Source organism: Zonotrichia albicollis, chromosome 23, assembly GCF_047830755.1.
Source record: "Zonotrichia albicollis isolate bZonAlb1 chromosome 23, bZonAlb1.hap1, whole genome shotgun sequence".
Taxonomy (NCBI): domain Eukaryota; kingdom Metazoa; phylum Chordata; class Aves; order Passeriformes; family Passerellidae; genus Zonotrichia; species Zonotrichia albicollis.
The window spans coordinates 340,806-364,034 of NC_133841.1; the positions used below are offsets into that span (position 1 = coordinate 340,806).

The window sequence follows — 23,229 nt, forward strand, 5'->3', positions numbered from 1 at the left end:
CCGCTCGGAGCTGGTTCACCCCCCATGCCAGGGGTACCAGGGTCACCCCAGGGCCCCCCGGAGCCCCCGGCCCGCTCGGAGCGGATCCATCCCCGCCCGCCCCACACCCGTGCCAGGTTCGGGTGCTCCCCCCGCGGTACCAGGGTCACGCCGTGCCAGGTTCGGGTGCTCCAGGGTCACGGCGTGCCAGGCGGTGGCCGCAGGCCCAGGTGTGCCCCTGGGTGTCCTCTGTCCCCTCGAGTGTCGCTGCTCGATCTCAGGGAGGATCCGAGGGGCCGAGCCCCCAGGAAGCAGGAGAGGAGAGGGGAGGGGGCCGCCCCTTCCCCGGCCCGAGGGGTCCCGGGTGGGGCCGGGGGTGGGAGCGGGGGCAGCTGCTCGTCCTCGGTCCCTTTGCCTCGTCCCGCCGGTCCAAGCATCTTTCCCCTCTTTTACACTAAAACAGCCCCCACCCCTCAGATTGCCCCCTCCCCACAACGATGCTGCTGAGAAGCGAGCCCGGAGGAGCAGCATGGGCCCCCCCAGCCCCCCAACATTGCACTGCGCTCCCTGGGGCTCCCCCGACCCCCCCGCGCGGCGTGGGGACAGCGCAGCCCCCCGGCAGCCCCCCCAGGCCCCGCTTTAACGGGGCTGCAGGCGGCTGCTCACCCGGAGCCCCCCGCCCCGTCACCCCCGTCCCCCCACGTTCGATCTACCTCAAAGCCGCCGGGAGAGGGGGGGGCGCAGCGCTGTCCCCTCCCCGGCCGCTCGCGCTGCATGTCCCCCCCGTGTCACAGCGCACACCCCCCACCCACCCACCCACAACGCCGGGACCCCCGGAACGAGGGACCCGCCCTCGCTGCGACCCCCGACTCAATAAAACCCGCCCGGAACGCCTCGGAGGGGCGGCGGCCTCTCCTTCTGGGGGTCCCTCGGGGGGACAGGGGGGTCCGGCTGGAGGTGTCCCCCCGGGGATGGGGCTGGGGTCGGGGGGGCCCTGGGGGTGACAGGTTGGGGGTCCCTGGGGGTGACAGGTTGGGGGTCCCTGGGGGTGAAGGTTTGGGGGTCCCTGGGGGTGAAGGTTTGGGGGGTCCCGCAGCTCCCGGCCCGTTTGGGGCTGGCTGGGCAGGCGGGTGACACAGAATGGGACAATCAGAGCAGGCTCGGGGTGACAGGAGGGACACGGCCGCACCCGGGGGGGCGATGGATGGCGGGGGGGTTCTCCCGGGTTTCTGGGGGGCTCTGGGCAGGGGGATCTGTCCGTCCCTCCCCGCTGTTATTGGGGGTCCCACAGCCCCTCCTGCGGGCTGGGGGGGCCGCGCCAGCGCTGCGGGACCCCCGGGCAGGGGCAGAGCCCCGGGGGGGTCCCAGCCCGGCCCCAGCAGGTGCGAAGGCGCTCCCAGCGCGGCGGCCGATGGTGCGAAGGAGATAAGCGCGGTGCCGCAGCCTTATCGGCGCCGCATCGCCGCGTGTGCCCGGGCACGGCGCAGCAAGAGCAGCCCCTGCCCGCCCTCCATTCCATGCCCCCGCCCCCGGTGGGCACCGGCAGCCCCAGCGGGGCCGGGGGGCGCGGGCACAGCCGGGAGGGGAGAATCGGGGAGCCCCCCATAGGGACGGGTCCCCAAAGGCGCCACGTGGGGACGCCGAGCCGTGCCGAGCCGTGCCGGGCCGTGCCGAGCCGTGCCGAGCCGTGCCGAGCCGTGCCGGGCCGTGCGGGGCCGTGCCGGGCCGTGCGGGGCCGTGCCGAGCCGTGCCGGGCCGTGCGGGGCCGTGCGGGGCCGGGACCGGGAGCGCCGGGACGGGGACGCAGCGGGGACGGGGACACAGCGGGGCCTCCCTGCGCTCGGGGGGGGCCCGGCCCCACCTTCCCCCCCGGATTTTCTCTCTTTTTATGAAATCACGTGATAAATGCCAAACGGCGCTGCCGTTACTCATCCCGGCACCCTCCCTGCCCCGCTTTCCTCCGGGGGCGGCCGCCGCTGACTCAGGGCCCGCCGGGCTCCCCCCGGTACTGCGGGGACACCCCCGGGGCCCCCAAACCGCGGTTCCTTCAGGAGGTGTCACCTGCTGCAGCAGCGTCCCCGCCGCTCTCGAGTGAGTCTGGGGGCTCCCAGCGCCCCAAAACAGCCACCGGGGGCTCTCCGTGCTCCCGGGGGTCCCGGGGCTGTCCCGGGGTGCTCGCGGCGGCCGCGGGGCTCCCCGGCCGTGGCTCGGGGCCGCGCTGGCCCTTTTGTCACCTCCGGCCATCGGGGCGGGGGCGCAGCACCCCCTCTGTGCCCCGTGGGGGGGCTCTGAGCCCCCCCAGTGTGAGAGGGAGGCAGCGGCTCCCACGGCCGCCCCCGTGCCTCAGTTTCCCTTTGCCACCCGCCGGCCCCGCTGCCCACTGCGGAGGGAAGTGGGGGTGTCCGGGGGGGGCGTTGGTGGCCCCGTTTCCTGTGACCCCCCCGAGGTGCCAACCGCAGCGCTGGGCTGTGCCTGTGCTGGCAGCGCTGTCCCACGGGCTGTCCTGGCCGTGCCACCCCCGCAGTGTCCCCAGGGCCACCCTGAGCCCCCTCGGCTGCGCTGTCCCCAGGGTGCGGGACAGGGGACACGGGGCGTTTGGTGGCTCTCGGTGGCGTCCCGAGTCCGGCTGGAGGCACCGGGTGCCCCGCGTGGCGTGGCCGTGCCAGCTGCGGTGACAAGGGACAGGCCCGGCCTGCCTTGGCCATGAGGGGGGCACTGTGGGGGCTTCTTGCGGGGACAGGGACTGCGCTTTGTCACCTCCCGCCTGTCCGAGCGCAGTGGGAGCATCCCTGGGGGAATTGTCCCCTCCAAACGCCGCGGGTGTCGCAGGGCACTGTCCCCAGGGCCACCCAGGGCTGTGCAGCACCGTCCCACCCTGCCTGTGTCCCCTACCCCGGGTGGGACACACCTGGCTCCGTGTCCCCAGTATCCTTCCCCCATATCCCCATGTCCCCTTGTTCCCATGTCCCCTTGTTCCCATTCCTCATGTCCATGTGTCCCCATGTCCCCATGTCCCTCATGTCCCTCTGTCCCCCGTGTCCCCATGTCCCCATGTCCCCATGCCAGCAGGTGACACCACACCGTCCCCCAGGCAACATCTTCATTTCATTGTTTTTCCCAGCAAAACCCCCTCTTATTTCGGGCACCTTCAAGGTTTCTTTTTCCACCTTTCAGTTGGGTTGGGGTTTTTTTTCCTTTTCCTCAGTGTTTTTATCATTTAGGGGAAAAAAAAAACAATTCTCGCTGCCCGGGGCCGCTTTCTCCTGCAGGGCGGGAGGCACCGAGGACACTTTGGGGGGACGGGACCCTCCTGGTGCCCCCCGGCCGCAGGAGCCGCTCGGGGTTCTCTGATGGGCTCTGATGCGCTCTGAGATCTCATCCCGGCCGTTCCTGAGGGATCCCCGCGGTCACAAACCCGGGGGGCTGCAGGGACCCCCAGCCCGGCTCGGGGGGCGCTGCCGTCCCGTGTGCACCCGAGGGGTTTATAGGAAACGGCTCTGCGAGGGAGGGCCCGGCTCGCCGCCCCGGGAGGGTTTTTTTCCTGCCGTGGGCGCCCCGGGGGTGCGGGGGATCCGGTGTGAGTCAAAGCCGGAGCCCCGGGGTGGAACCGCAAGCCCAGCGCTGCCGTGTGACGGGGCCGTGCCACCAGAGGCGTTTATAAGAAATGGAGGGGCTGGAATGAGGGGGAGGGAGGGAGGGAGGGACCCCGCTGGCACCGCGGCCGCGCCCGCCGCCCCTGGGCACGGCTGCCCTGGCTCCGGGCTGGGATCTCAGCCCGGCTTTGCTGCAAAGCGCCGGAGCTGCTGCCCTCAGCCTGCAGCCCGGGGTGCCTGGGTCCCCCCAAATGCCCAAACCCACCCTTATCACCCTGAGGTGACCCAGGAACCTCATCCAGCTGCGGGCATGGTGCCAGCATCACCCTGGTGCCAGCATCACCCCTGGGTAGCCTTGCCCAGGCTGGAAATCCAGTGCCAGCATCACCCCTGGGCCCCCTAGTCACCCCTGGGTGTCTTCATCCAACTGAGGGTCCTGGTGCCAGCGTCACCCTTGGGTTCCTGCATCCGGCTGTGTTCCAGAATCCCTCCAGGGTGCCCCCATCCCTCCCAGGTGCCTCAGTTCTGTCCCTGCCTCGCCCTGGGGTACCCACACCCCGAGCGGGGCTGCTCCTTGTGTCCCCCCGGTTCTGCTGTCCCTCCTGTCACTGCCCTGCTGGCCCTGTCCCACACCGGTGCCAGCAGCTCCTGGCCTCTCACAGAGGTTTCCACACCTGGGGACAGCGGTGGTGGCACCCGCAGGGCCAGGGGACCTGCTGCCCTTCACACCCAGAGGAAGGCCACGCCGTGTCCCCTCCTGGCCGAGCAATGTCCCCTCCCGGCCGTGTCTCCTCCTGGCCGCGGTGTCCCTGGTCCCGGTGACACGATGAGCTCTCCGCTGTCGCCCCCTCCCCATCCGCAGCCATGGCGGGGGGCCGCGGCCTCAGATGGCAGCGCGGGGGGGGCAGAGCCGCGCACAAACGACACAAACACAAACGCGGCCGCGGCTGCCATGTGCCCAGCGCCACCGCCGCTGCCGCGCCGCGACAAGCGCCACCGGGCCCTCGGGAGCCGCGGGCCGCCCCGGAGCCGCCGCCGCGCTGCGGGGAGGTGACGGAGCCAACGCGCGGTGACACCGGGCTCGCGGGCCCCCCCGCCGCGGCCAGCGCCGCCGCAGCGCCCGCCGGGGGGGACTCGGCGCTGTCACAACCCATCTGCGCCGGGGAACAGCGACAGCCCGCGCCCTAAGTGGGGTTAAACTCGGGGTCACCCCCACCGAGCATCCGAACGGGGGGGTGCTGGAAAGGATCCCCCCTCCCCAAATCCCTCCGTGTGCGGCACCCCCGCCCCAGTGTCACCGGCGTGGGACGCTCTGGGGAGGGACAGTGTCCCCTGGTCCCCTCGTGGCTCTGGTGGCTCTGTAGAGGGACAGTGAATGTGTCCCTGGTCCCTCATGGCTCTCGGGGTCGGTGAATGCGTCCCTGGTCCCCTGTGGCTCACAGGGACAGTGAATGTGTCCCTGGTCCCCTGTGGCCATCGGGGACAGGGAATGTGTCCCTGGTCCCTCATGGCTCTCAGGGACAGTGAATGTGTCCCTGGTCCCTCACGGCTCTGGGGGACAGTGAATGTGTCCCTGGTCCCTCATGGCTCACAGGGACAGTGAATGTGTCCCTGGTCCCCTGTGGCTCACAGGGACAGTGAATGTGTCCCTGGTCCCTCGTGGCCCTCAGGGACAGTGAATGTGTCCCTGGTCCCCTGTGGCTCTGGGGGACAGTGAATGTGTCCCTGGTCCCTCATGGCTCTCGGGGTCGGTGAATGTGTCCCTGGTCCCCTGTGGCTCTGGTGGCTCTGGGGAGGGACAGTGAATGTGTCCCTGGTCCCCTGTGGCTCCCAGGGACAGTGAATGTGTCCCTGGTCCCTCATGGCTCTCGGCGTCGGTGAATGTGTCCCTGGTCCCCTGTGGCTCACAGGGACAGTGAATGTGTCCCTGGTCCCCTGTGGGATCGGGGACAGTGAATGTGTCCCTGGTCCCTCATGGCTCTGGGGGACAGTGAATGTGTCCCTGGTCCCTCATGGCTCTGGGGGACAGTGAATGTGTCCCTGGTCAGTCCCTCATGGCTCTGGGGGACAGTGAATGTGTCCCTGGTCCCTCATGGCTCTGGGGGACAGTGAATGTGTCCCTGGTCAGTCCCTCATGGCTCACAGGGACAGTGAATGTGTCCCTGATCTCCCCGTGGCTCTGGGGGACAGTGAATGTGTCCCTGGTCAGTCCCTCATGGCTCTGGGGGACAGTGAATGTGTCCCTGGTCAGTCCCTCATGGCTCTGGGGGACAGTGAATGTGTCCCTGGTCCCCTGTGGCTCACAGGGACAGTGAATGTGTCCCTGGTCCCTCATGGCTCACAGGGACAGTGAATGTGTCCCTGGTCCCTCGTGGCCCTCGGGGACAGTGAATGTGTCCCTGGTCCCTCGTGGCTCTGGGGAGGGACAGTGAATGTGTCCCTGGTCCCTCATGGCTCTCAGGGACAGTGAATGTGTCCCTGGTCCCCTGTGGCTCACAGGGACAGTGAATGTGTCCCTGGTTCCCTCGTGGCTCCCGGTGACAGCAGCGGTGGTGGCCGAGCACGGCCGTGTCCCCAGGGCCGCTCCTCGGCGCTCGCTGCCGGTCACGGCGGCCGCGGGGACACGCGGGGCCATGGGGGACACGACCGGCGGCTGGCCCCGGATCCGGCACCCGCCTGAACTGCCGGTGACCCGCCGGGAGCGCGGCCGCGGCCACCGCGGGGCCACCCCGGTACCGGGCCGCCCTGCCGGGCCACAGCCCCGCGCTGCCGTGTGGATCCGGCCCCGATCCCCACCGGGGCTGTCCTGGAGCCCCCAGAGCTGTCACAGCCGCGATTTGGGGACAGTCCGGCCCCGCCGGGTGCCAGGCAGGCGCGGTTTGGGGCTGGGGTCCCACGGCCCCGGCAGACGCTCGCGGTGTGGGTGCCGTGTCCCCTTCCCCTCACCTCCATCTGCCCCGCTCCTTTCCGTCCCCCCGCCGCCGTCCGGGCTCTCGCGGTGCCGCCGGACCCGCGGGCGGCTCCTTTTAACCCGCGGCTGAAATGGAACCGGCTCCGGCTCCTTCGCCGTGACCTATTTTTACCATTTGATTGGAATCTGTTTGTTTCTTTCTCATTTTCCCCTCCTGTCCCCGCCGTGCCCGGGTGCGAGCGCGGTGTCAGCCCCGCGTCACATCAATTAACGCGCGCGGGGCGTCATTTGTCACTTCGCATTTCCCCACGGCCACCTCGGCGCGGCCGCGGCGGGGGCGGGGGGCGCTCGCCGGGCTGGGGGTGCCCCCCCCGGGGTGAGGGAACGAGGATTCTCCTCCTGCCCCGTGGTTTTGGGTGATGGGGAGGCACCGGGGCCCGGCTGCCGTCGCCGCCCGCCTCGGTGGGTCCCGGTGTTGGGGGCGGGGGTCGCTGGCGGGGGCCGGGACACCCGAGTCCGGCCCCCCCGGGCCCGAGCAGCCGGTGCCGACACCTCCACTTCCGTCGGCAGGGCCCCCTCGGGTATTTTTAACCGCCGGCGCTGCCGCTTGGCACGATCCGGGTGTCCGTGCCCGCCCCAGCTGCCTCCCCCGGCCCGCGCCGCCCCCCGGGGCAGCACCGGGGCCTCCGGAGCCGCATCGGGGCCTCCGGGACCGCACGGCAGCGGAGTGGGGCTGTGGGGCTGGGATGGACCCAATGGGGATGATCAGAGACACGTGGGACCGTCCCCTATGGAACAGGACTGGTCCCGGTGGGGCAGGATCGGTCCCAAGGAGAGCAGGATTGGTCCCATCTGGGCAGGATTGGTCCCATTTGGGCAGGATTGGGCCCAGTGGGTCAGGATTGGTCCCATTTGGGCAGGATTGGGCCCAGTGGGGTCAGGATTGGGCCCGGTGGGTCCGGTTCGATCACCGTGGGTCAGGACCGATCCCCGTGGGTCAGGATTGGTCCCAGTGGGGCAGGATTGGTCCCAGTGGGGCAGGATTGGTCCCAGGGAGAGCAGGATTGGTCCCAGTGGGTCAGGATTGGTCCCTCTCGGTCAGGATTGGACCCAGTGGATCAGGATTGGTCCCATTTGGGCAGGATTGGGCCCAGTGGGGTCAGGACTGGTCCCAGTGGCTCAGGACCGATCCCCCTGGGTCAGGATTGGTCCCAGTGGGGCAGGATTGGTCCCGGTGGGTCCGGTTCGATCCCCGTGGGTCAGGATTGGTCCCAGTGGGGCAGGATTGGTCCCGGTGGGTCCGGTGTGATCCCAGTGGCTGAGGATTGGTCCCGGTGGCTCAGGACCGGTTCCATTTGGTCAGGACGGCTCGCAGTGGGGCAGGAGCGGTACCTGTGGGGCAGGATCCACATCTCCTCCCCTTCCCCGTGCAGGACCCTCCTCACCCCCATCCCAGAGGGGTCCGGCCCCCCATGTCCCCACGTCACCCAGGTCCCCATCCCGCCGGAGCGGACCGCGGGCCGGGGGGGCTCTGGGCAGGGCGGGGGCGGCGCACGCCGCCCGCGGGCCCCGCGTGTTGTCAGAAGCTGTAGCCGTGTCTCGCCGCCGTCCCCCCGCCCGGGCAGCGCACATCACTCCCCGGCCCTCGCCTCCCGCTGACGAAGAGGAAGGGCCGGGGGCGCCAGCCCGGAGCCCCCCGCGCCCCCGTCACGCTAAGCCGGCCGGACAGGGGCTGCAGCCCCCCGGCGCTCCCCAGGGAGCCGCGCTGCGCGCCGGGGATGCGGCTCCGGCTGAGGAAAATCGCCTCGTACAGGAGCGGGGCGAGGGGCCGGGCACAGCGGCGGCGGTGAAACGGAACCGAAACGGAACCCCCCGGACCCCCCCGGATCCCCCCGGCCCGGCGCACGGCGGCGGCCTGATGGCGCACACGGGCACAGCTGCGCCCTTGCACACCCGCCGTGCCGCCCTTGCACACCCGCCGTGCCGCCCTTGCACACCGGCCGTGCCGCCCTTGCACACCCCGGCACCCCCCGGCCCCCGCGCACATTCGGGGACCCCCTCGCACCCCGGAGCCCCCTCAGCCCCCCTTGCACACCCAAGCACCCCCCCGGCCCGTCACACACCTTTGCACACCCACGGGCACCCCCGGCGCGCTCTCGCACACCCACGCAGCCCCGGCTCCCCCCGGTGCTCCGGTCCCACGCGCGGGGGGCGCCCCGGAGGCGGCGAGAGCCGGGCCCGGTGTGGCGGAGCCGGGACACGGGGGGAGCCGCCACGCGGGGCTGCCATGGCCGCGGTGAGGAAGAGGAGGAGGAGGGAGCGGAGCCCAGCGCGGATCGGTCTCCGGGGGACAGGAGGGACCCGGGAGCCGCCGCCGCTGAGTCCGGGCAGCGGGACCACCCTGGGAGGGGCTTTTGGGGGGATGTCCCCGGTGCCACCCAAGCCAGCGCTCCCGGGGGCACGGGGGGCACGGGGGCATGAGGGGCACGGGGGCATGAGGGGCACGGAGGGCAAGGGGGCACGGGGGGCACGGAGGGCACGGGGGGCACCGGGACAGCGGCGCTGGCGGCGCGGGGCTCGGCACCAGCCGGGTTTTGGGTGGCAGCGGCTGGAACGATGTTAATGACTTTTCTTCCTGTCGCTCTCCTTTTACACCGAGGGCAGCTCCGTAACCAGAGCCGCTTCCTTCCCCGAGATTAAGGAGCCTCTGCTCGCCCTGCCCGGGCCGCTGACCCACCCCCCCAGCGCGGAGCTGCCACCGAATTGTCACCCCCGGCTGGCGCGGGCCCGGCCCTGCTGGGGACACCCGGCCCTGCCACCCTTGGGTGCCCCTTCCCGCGGGGCTCAGCATCCTCCCGGCTCTGCCACCCTTGGGTGCCCCTTCCCGCGGGGCTCAGCATCCTCCCGGCCCTGCCACCCTTGGGTGCCCCTTCCCGCGGGGCTCAGCATCCTCCCGGCCCTGCCACCCTTGGGTGCCCCTTCCCGCGGGGCTCAGCATCCTCCCGGCCCTGCCACCCTTGGGTGCCCCTTCCCGCGGGGCTCAGCATCCTCCCGGCTCTGCCCGGGACTTGGGGTCCGGGCTCCTCAACGGGAACCGCGCTCGCCACGACCCCCCCTCTCCCCTCCCTCCCTCCGGACCCTCCATGGGGGAGCTGAGCCCCCCAAACCCCCCAGCACCAGCTCTGCCCGTGCCCACCCAGCGCCGGCCGTGCCTCGATTTCCCCGCTGTGACTCACAGGACCGGGGGGACCTGGCCGGGTCCTGGGGAGGCACAAAGAGCTCGGGGTGGCCTGGCCGTGGGGCAGGAGGGGCTCTGCAGGGTGGGACCCGGGGAGGGGGTCTGGGGGGGCTCCGGGGGCAGCGGGGATGCAGCGCTGGCTGAGGGTGGGCGGCGGATGCGGGGCCGGGCCGGGGTCCCTCAGAGGGGGCGGAGGATGCGGGGCCGGGCCGGGGGTCCCGGGGGGTGACAGGTGCCCGGGGGGGTGTCAGGTGGCCGGGCCGGGGGTCCCGGGGCCCCCGCGGTTTTTGTGCAATCGGTGCCTCCATGGAGCGCTCGTCACCGCGCTGCCCTCGAGCAGCGGAGAGATGCAAATTCCTCCAGGGTGGGGGCAGCGATTTTGTATTTTTGGTTCTTCCCGAGCCCAAATTTAGCCCCCGCGGGCGCCCGGTGCCCTCGTGCTCATTTTAATAATGAAAACAGGAACGGTGCCACCGGGTGAGAAAATTACCCTCAAGTTTCCCCGCGTTCCCCAGAAGCCAAATTCCACGGCAGAGGCAGAGCCCGCCGGGGGCTGGGTGCAGGGAGGGTGGGGACACTCTGCGGACACTCTGGGGACACTTTGGGGACTTCAGAATTGTCCCCCCCCGGCTGGGTGCGACCCCTCTGCCCGGTCCCTCTGAGGGGTTTTGGTCCCGGATTCAGGGGGATGATGCCCGGGAGTGGGGACATGCAGGATGGTGGCACTCCCTGAGGTGACAGGGGACACGGGACAGGGGACACGGGACAGGGGACAGGGGACATGGGACGTTCGGGATAATCCCCCCATGAAGGGTCCAACCCCCACCCTGTGCCGCACTGGAGACCCCAGGGATGGGGGAAACTGAGGAACGGGGCTGGCTCAGGCTGTTTTGGATGCCGAGCTTGGTGCCACCGCTTTGCAAGGGAGGTGGCCCTTGGTGACAAACGTGTCCCCAGCCCCGGGCGCACCCTGCAGCCGCGCCGCTTCCTCCCTCGGTGAGGGCTTTGGCGAGTGCCGAAGCCACGGAGGTGGCCGGGAGGGACCGGGCACCGCCACCACACGGTGCTGGCCTCGGCCACCCCGCGCTGTGCGACGTGCGAGTGACATCAGCCGCCCACAGCGGGGAAACTGAGGCACGGGGCTGTCACAGGAGGGGATTTAGGCCCCAGGAGGTGCCGGAGCCCCTGCACTGCGGGAAGGGCCCTGCGGGGGAGGATGCCCGGCCGTGGGGAGGGCAGGAGCCCAAATCCCCGCGGTGCCTCTTGTGGAGGGCCCAGAGTGTCCCAAACCAAGGGACGCCGTGTCCCAGAGGGGGCCGGGGTGTCCCAGAGCATTCCTGTGGCTGATGGGACAGCTGGGGCCTGTTCAAGGTGATGGTCAGGACACAGCTCCTGTCCCTCCTGTCCCTCTGTCCCTCTGTCCCTCTGTCCCCCTGTCCCTCTGTCCCTCTGTCCCTCTGTCCCTCCTGTCCCTCTGTCCCTCTGTCCCCCTGTCCCTCTGTCCCTCTGTCCCCCTGTCCCTCTGTCCCTCCTGTCCCTCTGTCCCTCTGTCCCTCCTGTCCCTCCTGTCCCTCCTGTCCCCTCTGTTCCTCTGTCCCTCCTGTCCCTCCTGTCCCTCTGTCCCTCTGTCCCTCTGTCCCTCCTGTCCCTGCTGTCCCCTCTGTCCCTCTGTCCGTCCTGTCCCTCCTGTCCCTCTGTCCCTCTGTCCCTCTGTCCCTCCTGTCCCTGCTGTCCCCTCTGTCCCTCTGTCCCTCTGTCCCTCTGTCCCTCTGTCCCTCTGTCCCTGCTCGACTCCTCCCTGCACGGGGACACCTGTGACACGCATCTCCCCAGGAGTCCCGCCGCGCGTTCCAGCGTCCCTGGTGTCACTTTACGGTGGCCGGGGGACACTCAAGGGGGCGACATCCCGGGGACAGGGCCTGTCCCGGCCCTCCGGACCCCGCTGCCGGCCCGGGAGGGAGCCGGGCGGTGGCGGCGGTGGCGGCGGTGGCGGCGGTGGCGGCGGTGGCGGCGGTGGCGGGTCCCCAGCTGTGGCCGCCGTGGGGACCCCGGCGAGCCCGATCCCCCAGCGAGGCGGTGTCCCTGTGAATCCACCCTCGGCGGCGATGGCAAACCGGGAGAGAATCAGCGCCTGGTGACGGCAGCCGCTCGCTGCCCCCCCCCGTTAATGATGGCTGCCCCCATCCTTAACCCCCCTCCGGCCTCGATTTTCCCTCCTAGAAATAAACAGTTCTGGAAATGTCCTTGTTTTGTTCATTTTCTCACTGGGGACCCGGCGTGGGGGTCCCTGCTGGGTGGGTGGGTGGGGAGGGGGTGGCAGCGCCCTGGGGGTGCCCCGGAGGGTGGGGGCGGCTGGACGGGGGGTGCTGTCCCCACTGCTGACCTCAGGCAACCGGAAAATGTGGGGAGGGGGCGGTGGGGGGCAGCAGGGGGGATTTGCATTGAGATTGAAGGCGGGGACCCCTCTGAACAATGGAGCGGGGCAGAGCCGGCCCGAATGGCACTGAGGTGTGTGTGCTGGGGCAGTGCAGAACCCCGGGACACCCCGGGACACCCTCGGGACACCCCGGGACACCCCGGGACACCCAGGGACACCCCCGGGACACCCCCGGGACACCCCCGAGCCTGGGGGGTCCGAGGGTCCCGTCCTGCCCTCCATCCACCCCCACGGCCGCCCCGCGCATCCTGAACTCGCCATTTCCTCCTGCTGGGCCGCTCCGGAGGGAACAGCGCTGTCCCCGTTCCTCATCCTCATCCTCAGCCCTGTCCCTGTGGCCGACCCGTCCCGGGCCACATCCCCATCCCTGTCCCCATCCTTATCTGAATTCCCATCTCCAATCCTGTCCCTTGTTCCCATCCCTTTTCCCCATCCCCAGTCCTGCCTCCTCTTCATCCCTATCCCTGTCCCCATCCCCAACCCTGTCCCTATTCCTGTCCCCATCCCTGTCCCCATCCCCGTCCCCTATCCCCATTCCTGTCCCCAGGGGTCACTCCCCTGTCCCTGACCCCCGAGGGTCCCGGTGTGGGTTCGGTACCGACCCCCGTGTCCCCCTGTCCGTCCGTCCCCAGCCCAGCCCCAGCGGGGTCCCCCAGCTGCCGGGAGGGGGGACAGTGGCAGTGCCACCCCCAGGAGAGGGGACAGTGGCAGTGCCACCCTCAGAAGAGGTGACAATGGCAATGCCACCATCCCTGTGCGCGCTCTGGGGGTGGCACCGCCCCGCTGGGAATGGAAAATATTGACGGCACCGGGCTGGGCTCGTGCCAGGGGCCGCGGCCACGGCGGGGACAGCGCCTGGGGGGGCTCCGGGGGACACCGGGACTTCCCCGGGCACCGCGGGGTCAAGGACGGGGCCGGGATGGCCCGGCCTGGGGTGGGCACGGGACAGGGCACGGGTGGGCTGGGCTGAGCCTCCCGGGGATCTCAGAGAAGGGAAGGGGGGACCAGAAGGGGCCTCAGAGCCACCCCCAGGCGTGTCACCCCCTCAGTGACTGCAGTGTCACCAGAGCAGGGGAGGACCCCAATTGTCCCTTCCCTGTGTCCCCCTGAGCCCCAAACACCGACAGGAGCGCGGCCCCCTGTCCCTCTGTCCCCGCACTGTCCCTGTCCCTGTCCCTGTCCCTGTCCCGTGCCCGGCTCCTCGCGTGTCGCGGTCCCCTCCCTGTCCCCGTTCCGCCCCCGTTCCGCCCCGCCGGGGCTGGGGAGGGGCCGCGGGCGGAGCTCGGACCCGGAGCCGCTCCTTTGGATAAGAGGCGCGGCCCGGGCAGGTGCGGCGTGAGAGGCACCGGCACCGGCACCGGGCGCGGAACCCCCACGGCACTTTCGGGGTTTTTCCGGCCGCTTTCGGGTGTTTTTGCGGGGTTGTTTCTGTGCCCCCGCTCCCTCCCGGCTGTCCCGGCGCCGCCGCCGCCGCTCGGGGCCCCCCGGCAGCACCGGGCATGGAGCGGGCGGCGGGAGCGCGGCCGGGCGGGCAGCGCTGAGCGGCGCCGGTACCGGGGCGCCCCCATGAGCGGCTGAGCGGGGCCCGCGCCCCCCGCCCGTCCATGGGCGCGCTGGAGCCGGGCACCGGAGCGCCCCGGCCCGCCGCCCCCATGCTCAGCGCCGCCGCCGCCTTCGCCAAGGAGCCGCCGGGCCCGCGGGACGCCGCCGCCGCCGCCGCCGCCGCCGCGTTCTTCGGGGATGGAGGGGCCCCGGAACCGGGAGCGCCCCCGCTCCCGTACGGCGCTCCCGGCGCTTTCGGCGGCCGGTTCCTGGGGCCGTGCCCGCCCTACCGGGCGCCGCCGCCCCCCGCCCCGCCGGTGGAAGGTTACGGGGCAGCCGAGGGCGGATTCGGCGGCGGGGGGGCCCCGCTGTGCCCCCCGCTCTGCGCCCTGCCCGGGTACCGGGCGGCCGGGAAGGTGCAGGTGATGCTCAACAATTACCCGCTCTGGGCCAAGTTCCACAAGCACCAGACCGAGATGATCATCACCAAGCAGGGCCGGTGAGCACCGGGGGCACCGGGGAGAGCCGGGGGCACCGGGGGGAAGCGGGGCTGGGGGCGGCGGGCACTGGGAGGGACTGGAGGGGACTGGGGTGGACAGGGACGGAGCGGGACGGGGACCGACCGGGACAGGGAAGTGTCGCAGGACGGGTGAGGCCACGGAGGGGACGAGGTGGGGACACCGAGGGGAACCTGAGAGCGCCGGGGAAGCGGGGGCAACGAGACAGAGATGGGCAGCGCCACCGGGCACCGGAGATGTCGGGGGTCCCGTGTGGGCACCGGGGGTCCCGTGTGGGCACCGGGGTTGCGGGGGTGGGGGACACAGCAGTGAGGGGGTGGGACAGACCCCGGTGAGGGGCTGGGGGATTCTGCCTCTTCTCCCCAAAGGGCTGTGAAGGGTGGGAGGTGTTTGTGGGGCTGGGGGTGTAAGAAGTGAGACCCCCGTCCCCTCGTGGGTTCCAAGAAAAGCCTGGGTGGGGAGGCAAAGCATCCCGGACGTTTCCCGGTGTTGTTTCCTGGAGGAGTTGAGGCTCGTGGGAAGCAGAAAAGGGTCTGGGGGCGTCCCCAGCTGCACCGGGAGGGACAGGGGGTCCGACCCTCGGTGTCAGGAGGTGGCAGAGGCGGTGGCGCTGCCAGGGGCCCGCGGGCAGCTTTGATCCGGCGCCAGCCCACGGGCCGGATCCGGAGCTGGGCGCTGCAACAAGTGCAGAGGAGCCGCTGCCACCCCCGAGCGCCGCGGGTGACACCCCCCTGTCCCCTCCCTGTCCCCTCCCTGTCCCCTCTCCGGGTGGGAATCCCCCGAGCTCCGTGACCAGGGACGGGGCAGCGCTTTGGGCCCGTCCTGGCTGCCAAACCCGCCCTTGGTGCCGCCACAGCGGGCACTCGCTGTGCCCTCCGGGCTGGGCCACAGGTTCTGGGGCTGGAGAGCATTGGGGGACTTTGGGGGCTCTGCCAAACCCCAATTTGGGGGCTCTGGGTGCCCCACAGGCCCGTGGAGTAGCCACGATGTGGAGCAAGGGGAACCTAAAATGTAACCCAGTCCTTCAGCCCCACACTGGGGTGATGAGGATGAGGATGAGGAGAACCCACCCTGGGCCGCACTTTGGGGTCTCCCTGGCAATGGGATCACAGCAGGGATCACACACAGCCCTGCCGCCCCCAGATCACCCCGAGGGGCCCCAAAACCCCGAGCCAAGGGGGAACAGGGCTGAACCCCTTCTATGCCACCCCAGATCACCCCGAGAGGCCCCAAAACCCCGAGCCAAGGGGGAACAGGGCTGCACCCCCATCTGTGTGCCCTCAGCAGCTGGCACAGCCCCCCCAGCCCCTCAGCAGCTGGCACAGCCCCCCCAGCCCCTGCTGCCCCCCTGCCCAGCCCAGGGGTCCCCCCGAGCCCGGCCCCTCGGCCGCACACAGCCGGTGTCACTTCGATGCCGAGCCCGACCTGCTGGATGTGCCGCCAGTCTAAACGCGTTAGGGCCGCTTGGTTTGGCACGGGCGAGCCCGGGGACGCTCCGAGCCCGGCACGGAGCGGGGGACGCGTCCCCAGGGGGTGGCAGGGGGGGCGGACACCCCCAGTTTGGTGTTTGTCACCCGCCACGCCTCAGGCCCTGCAGGAATGTGCTGAAATTCCGCTTTTTTCCCCCATTTTTTGCTCTCTTTCCCCGCTGGGCGCTGGAGCCGTGCCCTCCCTGCTGTGTCAGAGCCGGTGCTGAGGGTCTGGAAATTGGGGTGACCCCGCAGATCCCACCCCGTGCCCCGCTGCAGCTCTGCTCTCATCTCCCAGCCTGAAATCGCCGATTTTGGGGTTTTTCCCATCTCCATCCCCAGCACGGAGGGGCTGCGGGCTGGGGGGGTTTTGCTCGGTGCAGGGGGGGCTCAGGCAAGCCCGGCCCGGGGAGAGCGTCAAAGCCGAGCCACAGAACATCCGCTCGTTTCCCCGACCCTGAGCTGCCTGTGCAGCGCGCAGGGCCGGGCTGCAGCGCTGCTGAGACAGGAAAAACCCGGCGGGGCTCGGGGGAATGTGAGCCCCAAACGGGACCCGAGCGGGGACCCCAAACCCCAAACGGGACCCGAGCGGGGACCCCAAACCCTAAACGGGACCCGAGCGGGGACCCCAAACCCCGGGCTGCAGCGCTGCTGAGACAGGAAAAACCCGGCGGGGCTCGGGGGGATGTGAGCCCCAAACGGGACACCAAACCCCGGGCAGGGGGCTCTGGGGGGGATGTGAGCCCCAAACGGGACCCCAAACCCCGGGCTGGGGGCTCGGGGGCACGGAGGGCTGACGGTCCCATCCCGCTATGGGTCTGCAGCCCCATCCCGCCCGTTCCTCAGCACCGATGGGGTGCAGGACCCCCGGGGGAATTGAGGCTGGGGGGACACGGTGGCACTGGGGTGAGGCTGGCCAGGCCTGGGATTGACCCTGCTGGCACCGTTCCTGCTGTCCCGGGCCAGCCTGGGCCATCCCAGCGGGTCCTGGGCCATCCCCCCCGTGCAGACAGTCCCCGGCTGGTTTCTCACTCCTGTCCCTGTCCCTGTCCCTGTCCCTGTCCCTGTCCCTGTCCCTGTCCCTGTCCCATCCCTGTCCCATCCCTGTCCCTGTCCCATCCCTGTCCCTGTCCCCGTCCCTGTCCCCGCTGTGTCCCCCGTGACTCTCGGGGCTCAGCAGGGCAGGATTCCTGCGGAAACCCCCAAGATTCACCAGCACCCTGGCAGTGCTGGGCACGGGGAATTCCTGCCGGGGCTGGCCCTGTCCTTTGGGGTGGCACAGGGGCTGGCACTGCCCTTTGGGGTCCTTTGGGATGGCACAGGGCCCGTCTTTGCGTTTTGAAGGGACACAGGCCCGTCTTTGGCTTTTGGGGTGGCACAAAGGGCTGTCCCTGTGCTTTGGGGTGACACAGGGCCTGACTTTACCTTTCCAGGGGACACGAGGGGCTGTCCCTGTCATTGGGGACACAGAAGGGCTGTCCCTGCACCTGGGGGTGGCTCAGTGCTGCATTTGGGGGTGCAGGGGCTCTCTCTGTGTTTGGGGACACCAGGGACGGCTTTGCCTTCAGAGAGGACACTGGGGTGGCCTTGGGGACACAAAGTGGCTTTGATTTGAGGGGTGGCTGTGCAGGAAAAGGGACCCCAGAGGTGGCAGCGCCTTTGGGGACCCTGGGGCTGGCAGGGCTGGGGACACGCAGCGCCAGGCTGGCAGCTCGGCGGGGCTGGCGCAGACATGCTGTGACTCGTCACCGTGTCCTGCTGCGCTGTGACATTTGGCTGTGCCCTGTCACCCACTCGGGCTGTGCTGTGCAGATGTGCCGTGCCACGCAGCAGTGCCAGCGGGTGCCACCAGGACTCGTCCAGCTGTGCCACCGTGCTGTGGCACCACGGCGTGCATGGCCATGTCACCGTGCATTGTCATGTCACCGTGCCGTGTCCCCATGTCATGTCACCATGTCGTGTCCAGCAGCCATGTCATGTCACTGTGCCACGCACTGGTGTGTCATCACTGTGCCATGTCACCACACCACATCCAGCAGCTGTTCCATGCCACCGTGCCATGAATTGGTGTGTCACCCCTGTGCCGTGTCACCGTGCTGCGCATTGCTGTGCCACCCTGCCGTGTCACCTTGCCACGTCACCCAGCCCGCCATGAAGCAGGGACTGTCCCTCGTCCCATGTCCAGTGTCCCATGTCCCATGTCCCATGTCCAGTGTCCTCTGTCCTGTTCCCATGTCCCGTGTCCCCTGTCCCGTGTCCCACGCAGCCCCGGTGGCTCCTGCCGTCCCCGCGCTGCCGCCGGGTGTGGAGGAGGATGAGGATGAGGAGGAGGAAGAGGATGAGGAGGAAGCTCAGGAAGCCGCAGCCCCCTGAGGCCTGCTGGGGGCTGGGGAGGCTCTGCCGGGGGCTTGGAGCCCCCAGCCCTCCTTTGCTCCACCTGGCCACCCTGCAGTGTCCCCAGCCCCGCAGTGTCCCCAGCCCCGCAGTGTCCCCAGCTGTCCCCCGCTGTCCCCTCGGTGTCCCCACTCCCCGAGCCGAGCAGTTCGCACCGGGACAAGCCCGAGGCTGAGACCCGCGGTGCCTTTGAGGGGTGGGCACCCCCCAAGCCGCAGCACCGGGCCCGGGCTCGGGCTCGGGGTTAAAAATAAAGGCGGGCGCGGTTGGGGCGCTGCCCCCGCCCTGTGCCCGGCCGGGCCGTGCGGTTTGCCCGCAGCGTGTGAGCGCCGGGGCTCGGCTGGCAGCGGGGAACGCGCCGTGGGAGCGCAAGGCACACAAAACCAGCCCAAAAAAAGCCAAAACGCTGTTTTGTTCCTCTGCAGAGCTGCGGCTGCTGCAGCAGGGCGCTGGGAGCGCGGCCCGGCCGAGGCTCGGCTCGCAGCTCCCGGGTGGTTTTTAGTGTGGTTTGAACGCGATTTGTGATCGGCGGCTGGAACCTCCCTGCGCTCGCTGCGGAGGGGATGCGAGCCCGCGGGACGGTCCCTGCGGGGACAGCGGGGACAGCGGGGACAGCGGGGACAGCGGGGACAGCGGGGACAGCGGGGGCTCGGGGGGACCTGGGGGGACCTGGGGGGACCCCGGGATGCTCCGGGCCAGCCTCGGTCCTGAGCACGTGCAGCTGCTGCTGGCCCCGCTTCTTTCTCTTTTTACTTCTTTTTTTTTATCTTTATCTTCTTTATCGTCTGCTTTATCTTCTTTTTATTCTTATTCTTACTATTTTCGTGTTCTTGTTTTTAGTCTTTATCTTATCTTTCTTTCTCTTCTCCTTCTGATTCCTCATTTTTTCCTCTTCTTTTTTCATTATTTTTCATTTTTCTCTTCCCTTTTCTTCTTCTTTTTCTATTTTATCTTCCTTCCCCCCCCCTTTTTTTTCCCTTAATCTTCGTTTTCTTCTCTTTAACTTTTCTGGGTTTTTTTTCTTTTCTCCTCGTTTTTATTCTTTCTCTTTCTATTTTTCTTCTCTTTCTTTCTTTCTTTTTCTATTCCCCACTGTCTCGCAAGGGCAATTTTGAGTCAGCCTCCACCCGCTGACTTTCCTTTCCACTGCTCTTCCCCCGGCCCCGCTTCCTGCGGGGGGCAGGGCCCGGACCCCCATTTCCCCTGGTGCGCCCCCTCCCCTCAGGAACCGGGGGCGAGCATTGGGGGACACCCCACCCACGGGGAGCTGGGGGGTGGCCCTGGTGGCTTTCTGCAGGGGTGACATCAATGGGGTGGCCGGACAGCAAGGGAGGGGGGGGATCAGTGTCCTGCTCCGGCCATCGGGGATCCAGAAATTGCCAAAATTCCACGGCCGGGAGCCACGGGGGGGCTGAACCGGTGCCCGCAGGCAACCTGAGCTGGCCACTGGGGCTACTGGGGGATACTGGGGACACTGGGGACACTGGGGGATACTGAGGACACTGGGGGATACTGGGGAGCCTGGGGGATACTGGGGGTTACCGGGGATACTGGGGTTACTGGGGACACTGGGGGTTACTGGGGACACTGGGGGATACTGGGGAGCCTGGGGGATACTGGGGGTTACCGGGGATACTGGGGGATACTGGGAACTCTGGGGCTACTGGGGCTACTGGGGGTTCCTGGGGGATACTGAGGACACTGGGGCTACTGGGGGATACTGGGGACACTGGGGGATACTGGGGACACTGGGGACACTGGGGGATACTGGGGACACTGGGGACACTGGGGGATACTGAGGACACTGGGGGTACTGGGAATACTGGGGCATACTGGGACCTCTGGGGCTACTGGGGGTTACTGGGGGATACTGAGGACACTGGGGCTACTGGGGGATACTGGAGATACTGGGGGTACTGGGGATACTGGGGAGCCTGCGGTTACTGGGGCTAATGGAGATACTGGGGCTATTGGGGCAACTGGGGATACTGGGGGCTACTGGGACTGTTGGGGTTACTGGGGTTACTGGTGCTACTGGGGGCTATTGTGGCTACTGGGGCCACTGGGAACACTGGGGGTTACTGGGACTGCTGGGGGGCTATTGGGGCTACTGGGGCCACTGGGGGTTACTGGGACTGCTGGGGGGCTATTGGGGCTACTGGGGACACTGGGGACAGTGGGAACATTGGGGCCACTGGGCTGAGTCCCCACGCGGGCCAGAGCAGCGAGCGGAGCTCTCCCGCTGCGGTTTGAGGGGACCCGCGGGGGGCAGCGGGTGCAGCCCCGGGGGGGCGGCAGCTGCCACCCCGTGGTCCCCCCCGGTGCCACCGTGTCCCCTTCCTGCCCTTGGCGCGGGCTGGCGCCCAGCCCGAAATAGCAGCGGTGTTGGTTTCCGATCCGGAAGGTGCCTGGGGAGGGGGAGGAAGATGCCGGGGGGGCTCGGCCCCAGAGCAGCCCCCAGCTGCCGGGGTCACTCAGCTGCCCACGGGCACGGCGGGAGGGGGGTGGGCACCGCCTGCCTCAGTTTCCCCATCACACCCATCCCACCCAAACCGCCCCGTGCCCAAGCGCCGGGCGGGGGGGGTGACGGTGTCTGCGCCTCTGTCCCCTCCCCAGGCGAATGTTCCCCTTCCTCAGCTTCAGCCTCTCGGGGCTCAACCCCGGGGCGCACTACAGCGTCTGCGTGGACGTGGTGCTGGTGGACCAGCACCACTGGCGCTACCAGGGCGGGAAGTGGGTGCAGTGCGGCAAGGCCGAGGGCAGCATGCCAGGTACGGGCCTTCATCCCCTCCTCCTCCTCCTCCTCCTCACCCTCGGGCCCTGCCGGGGCGGGGGTGATGCCGCTGTCCCCCCCCAGGGAACCGCCTGTACCTGCACCCCGACTCGCCCAACACGGGCGCGCACTGGATGCGCCAGGAGGTGTCCTTCGGCAAGCTGAAGCTCACCAACAACAAGGGAGCCTCCAACAACGTCGGGCAGGTGAGGGGAGGGTCCCGCCGCCCGGGCAGCTCGCTGTGTGCCCCCCTGACCGCTCGCCGTCCCGTTTCACCCCGCAGATGATCGTGCTGCAGTCGCTGCACAAGTACCAGCCGCGGCTGCACGTCACGGAGGTGAAGGAGGGCGAGGGGGAGGACGGGTACCCCTGCCCACACACCCACACCTTCGCCTTCCCCGAGACGCAGTTCATCGCCGTCACCGCCTACCAGAACGCCGACGTGAGTGCGAGCCCCCCCGCCAGCCCCCAGCGTGCAGCCCCCCAAAAACCCCCCAAGAGCACAAAAACTCCAGCGACTGCCCAGCGTCCCCCCAGAAACCAGCTGGGATGGCCCGGTGTCACCACAGCGACCCCAGCCCGCCCCCAGGGCAGCCCCGTTAATCCCCCAGCAGCATCCAGGGTGGGCTGGGCTGCAGGGAAACCCCCCGGCCTGGGCCAGGCTGCCCCTGTCTGCCAGCACCCCCTTTCTAAGGCATCCCTGGGACCCCAGTGCATCCCTGGGACCCCAGTGCATCCCTGGGACCCCAGTGCATCCCCGCAGCACCCCAGGACCTCCCCCTGCATCCCCGAGGCCTCCCAGTGCTGCCTGTATCCCCTCAGACTTCCAGAACCGCCCTGATCCCTTCAGCACCCAACCATCCCCCCCAGAACCGTACCAGGGTCTCTCCCTGCATCCCCCCTGCATCCCCGAGGCCCCCCAGTGCCGCCTGTATCCTCTCAGACTTCCAGAACCACCCCCTGGTCCCTTCAGCATCTCACCATCACTTCCAGAACCATCCCACAGCATCCCAGGATCTCCCCCTGCATCTCTCCAGCATCCCAAATCCATCCCCCTGCATCCCCTCAGCATCCCAAATCCATCCCCCTGCATCCCCTCAGCATCCCAGGATCTCCCCCTGCATCCCCTCAGCATCCCAGAGGCCTCCCAGTGCCCTCAGATCCCCCCAAATTTCCAGAGCCTCCCCCCGGATCCCTCCAGTGACCCCCAGGATTCCCCATTAACCCCCTTAGAACCATCCCACACATCCCAGCACCCCCATCCCGAACCCCCCACAGCCCCCAGCGCCCCCTGCCCGGGCAAAGGGTGGCATTCCGGTGGGATGGGGGGAGAGGGACAGCGGGGGCGCACCCCGGAGCAGGGACAAGCCCCCCCAAAACTCACGTCCCCCCAGATCACGCAGCTGAAGATCGACCACAACCCCTTCGCCAAAGGATTCCGGGACAACTTCGACTCGTGAGTGCCGCCCCCCATCTCCCTCCCGTGCCCCCCGCTCCCCTCCCGGTCTCACCGGCAGGAGCAGCCCCCCAACCCCACCGTGTCCCCCTCCCCAGGATGTACCCGGGCCCCGAGAGCGAGCGCCTGACGCCGTCCCCGCCCGAGGCCGCGGGCTGCCCGCAGCTGCTGCCGCGCTTCCAGCCCTTCCTGCCCGAGCAGCTCCCGCTGCCCCCGGGCCGCTTCTTCGGGGGCGAGCGGGGCGCGGCCGCGCTGCCGCTGCCCCCCAAGGACCCCCCGCCCTGGTTCTTCCCCCCGCAGCCGCCGCCGGGCCCCGGCGCGCTGGACTACGGCGGCTTCGAGGGCGGGTACGGCGGGGGCAAAGCGCTGCCCTACGGGGTGAAAGCGCTGCCGCTGCCCCCCGCGCCGCACCCCGCCCTGCCCTACTACCCCGAGGGGCCGGGCGGCTTCGGGGGCGGCTGGAGCCCCGCGCAGCTCGGCCACAAGGGCGGCGCCGCGGGCCTGGGCTGGTACCGGGAGCCCCGCGAGGAGAAGGGCAAGGAGCTGCAGGGCTGGGCCGGCGAGCCCCCCGCCGCCGGGGACTGCTCCGACTCGGGGCTCTACGAGTGCAAGCGGCGCCGCGTGTCCCCGTACCCCTCGAGCACCGAGAGCTCCTCCCCGCCCCGCAACGGCGACAGCTACGACAAGGAGCCGCTCCCCGACGGCGGCTACTACGGCTACTACGGCACCTGAGGGGCAGCGAGGGGCCAGAGCCCCCCGGGACCCCAAACCTGGGTCCTGTGCGCCCCCCCAGCCCCACAGATCCTGACAATCAGCCCCCGGTGCCACCCGGAGGGGCCGCGGGGACAGCGGGGAGGGGACGGTGGGGAGGGGACAATGGGGAGGGGGTTTTTTGGTGTGGGTGGTTTTTAAGGGAGGG

General features: G+C 69.6%; 1 protein-coding gene across 1 annotated transcript; it reads left to right on the forward strand.

Annotated features, from left to right (window-relative positions):
• Positions 1 to 13,476: 13,476 nt before the first annotated feature.
• On the forward strand, positions 13,477 to 23,170 carry TBX21 (T-box transcription factor 21). The gene is made up of 6 exons (XM_074557646.1): positions 13,477 to 14,199; positions 20,698 to 20,852; positions 20,939 to 21,060; positions 21,138 to 21,296; positions 22,249 to 22,310; positions 22,409 to 23,170. Exons 1-6 carry the CDS (start codon positions 13,763 to 13,765, stop codon positions 23,040 to 23,042), a joined length of 1,569 nt encoding a protein of 522 aa, XP_074413747.1. The 5' UTR covers positions 13,477 to 13,762; the 3' UTR covers positions 23,043 to 23,170.
• Positions 23,171 to 23,229: the final 59 nt, after the last annotated feature.

Bases quoted from the DNA above. Each gene is read 5' to 3' on its own strand.
- TBX21 (XM_074557646.1), top strand. From the start codon at position 13,763: ATGGGCGCGCTGGAGCCGGGCACCGGAGCGCCCCGGCCCGCCGCCCCC. The intron at 21,061-21,137 runs GTGAGGGGAGGG...TTCACCCCGCAG, and splicing joins CCTCCAACAACGTCGGGCAG to ATGATCGTGCTGCAGTCGCT. The intron at 21,297-22,248 runs GTGAGTGCGAGC...ACGTCCCCCCAG, and splicing joins CCGCCTACCAGAACGCCGAC to ATCACGCAGCTGAAGATCGA.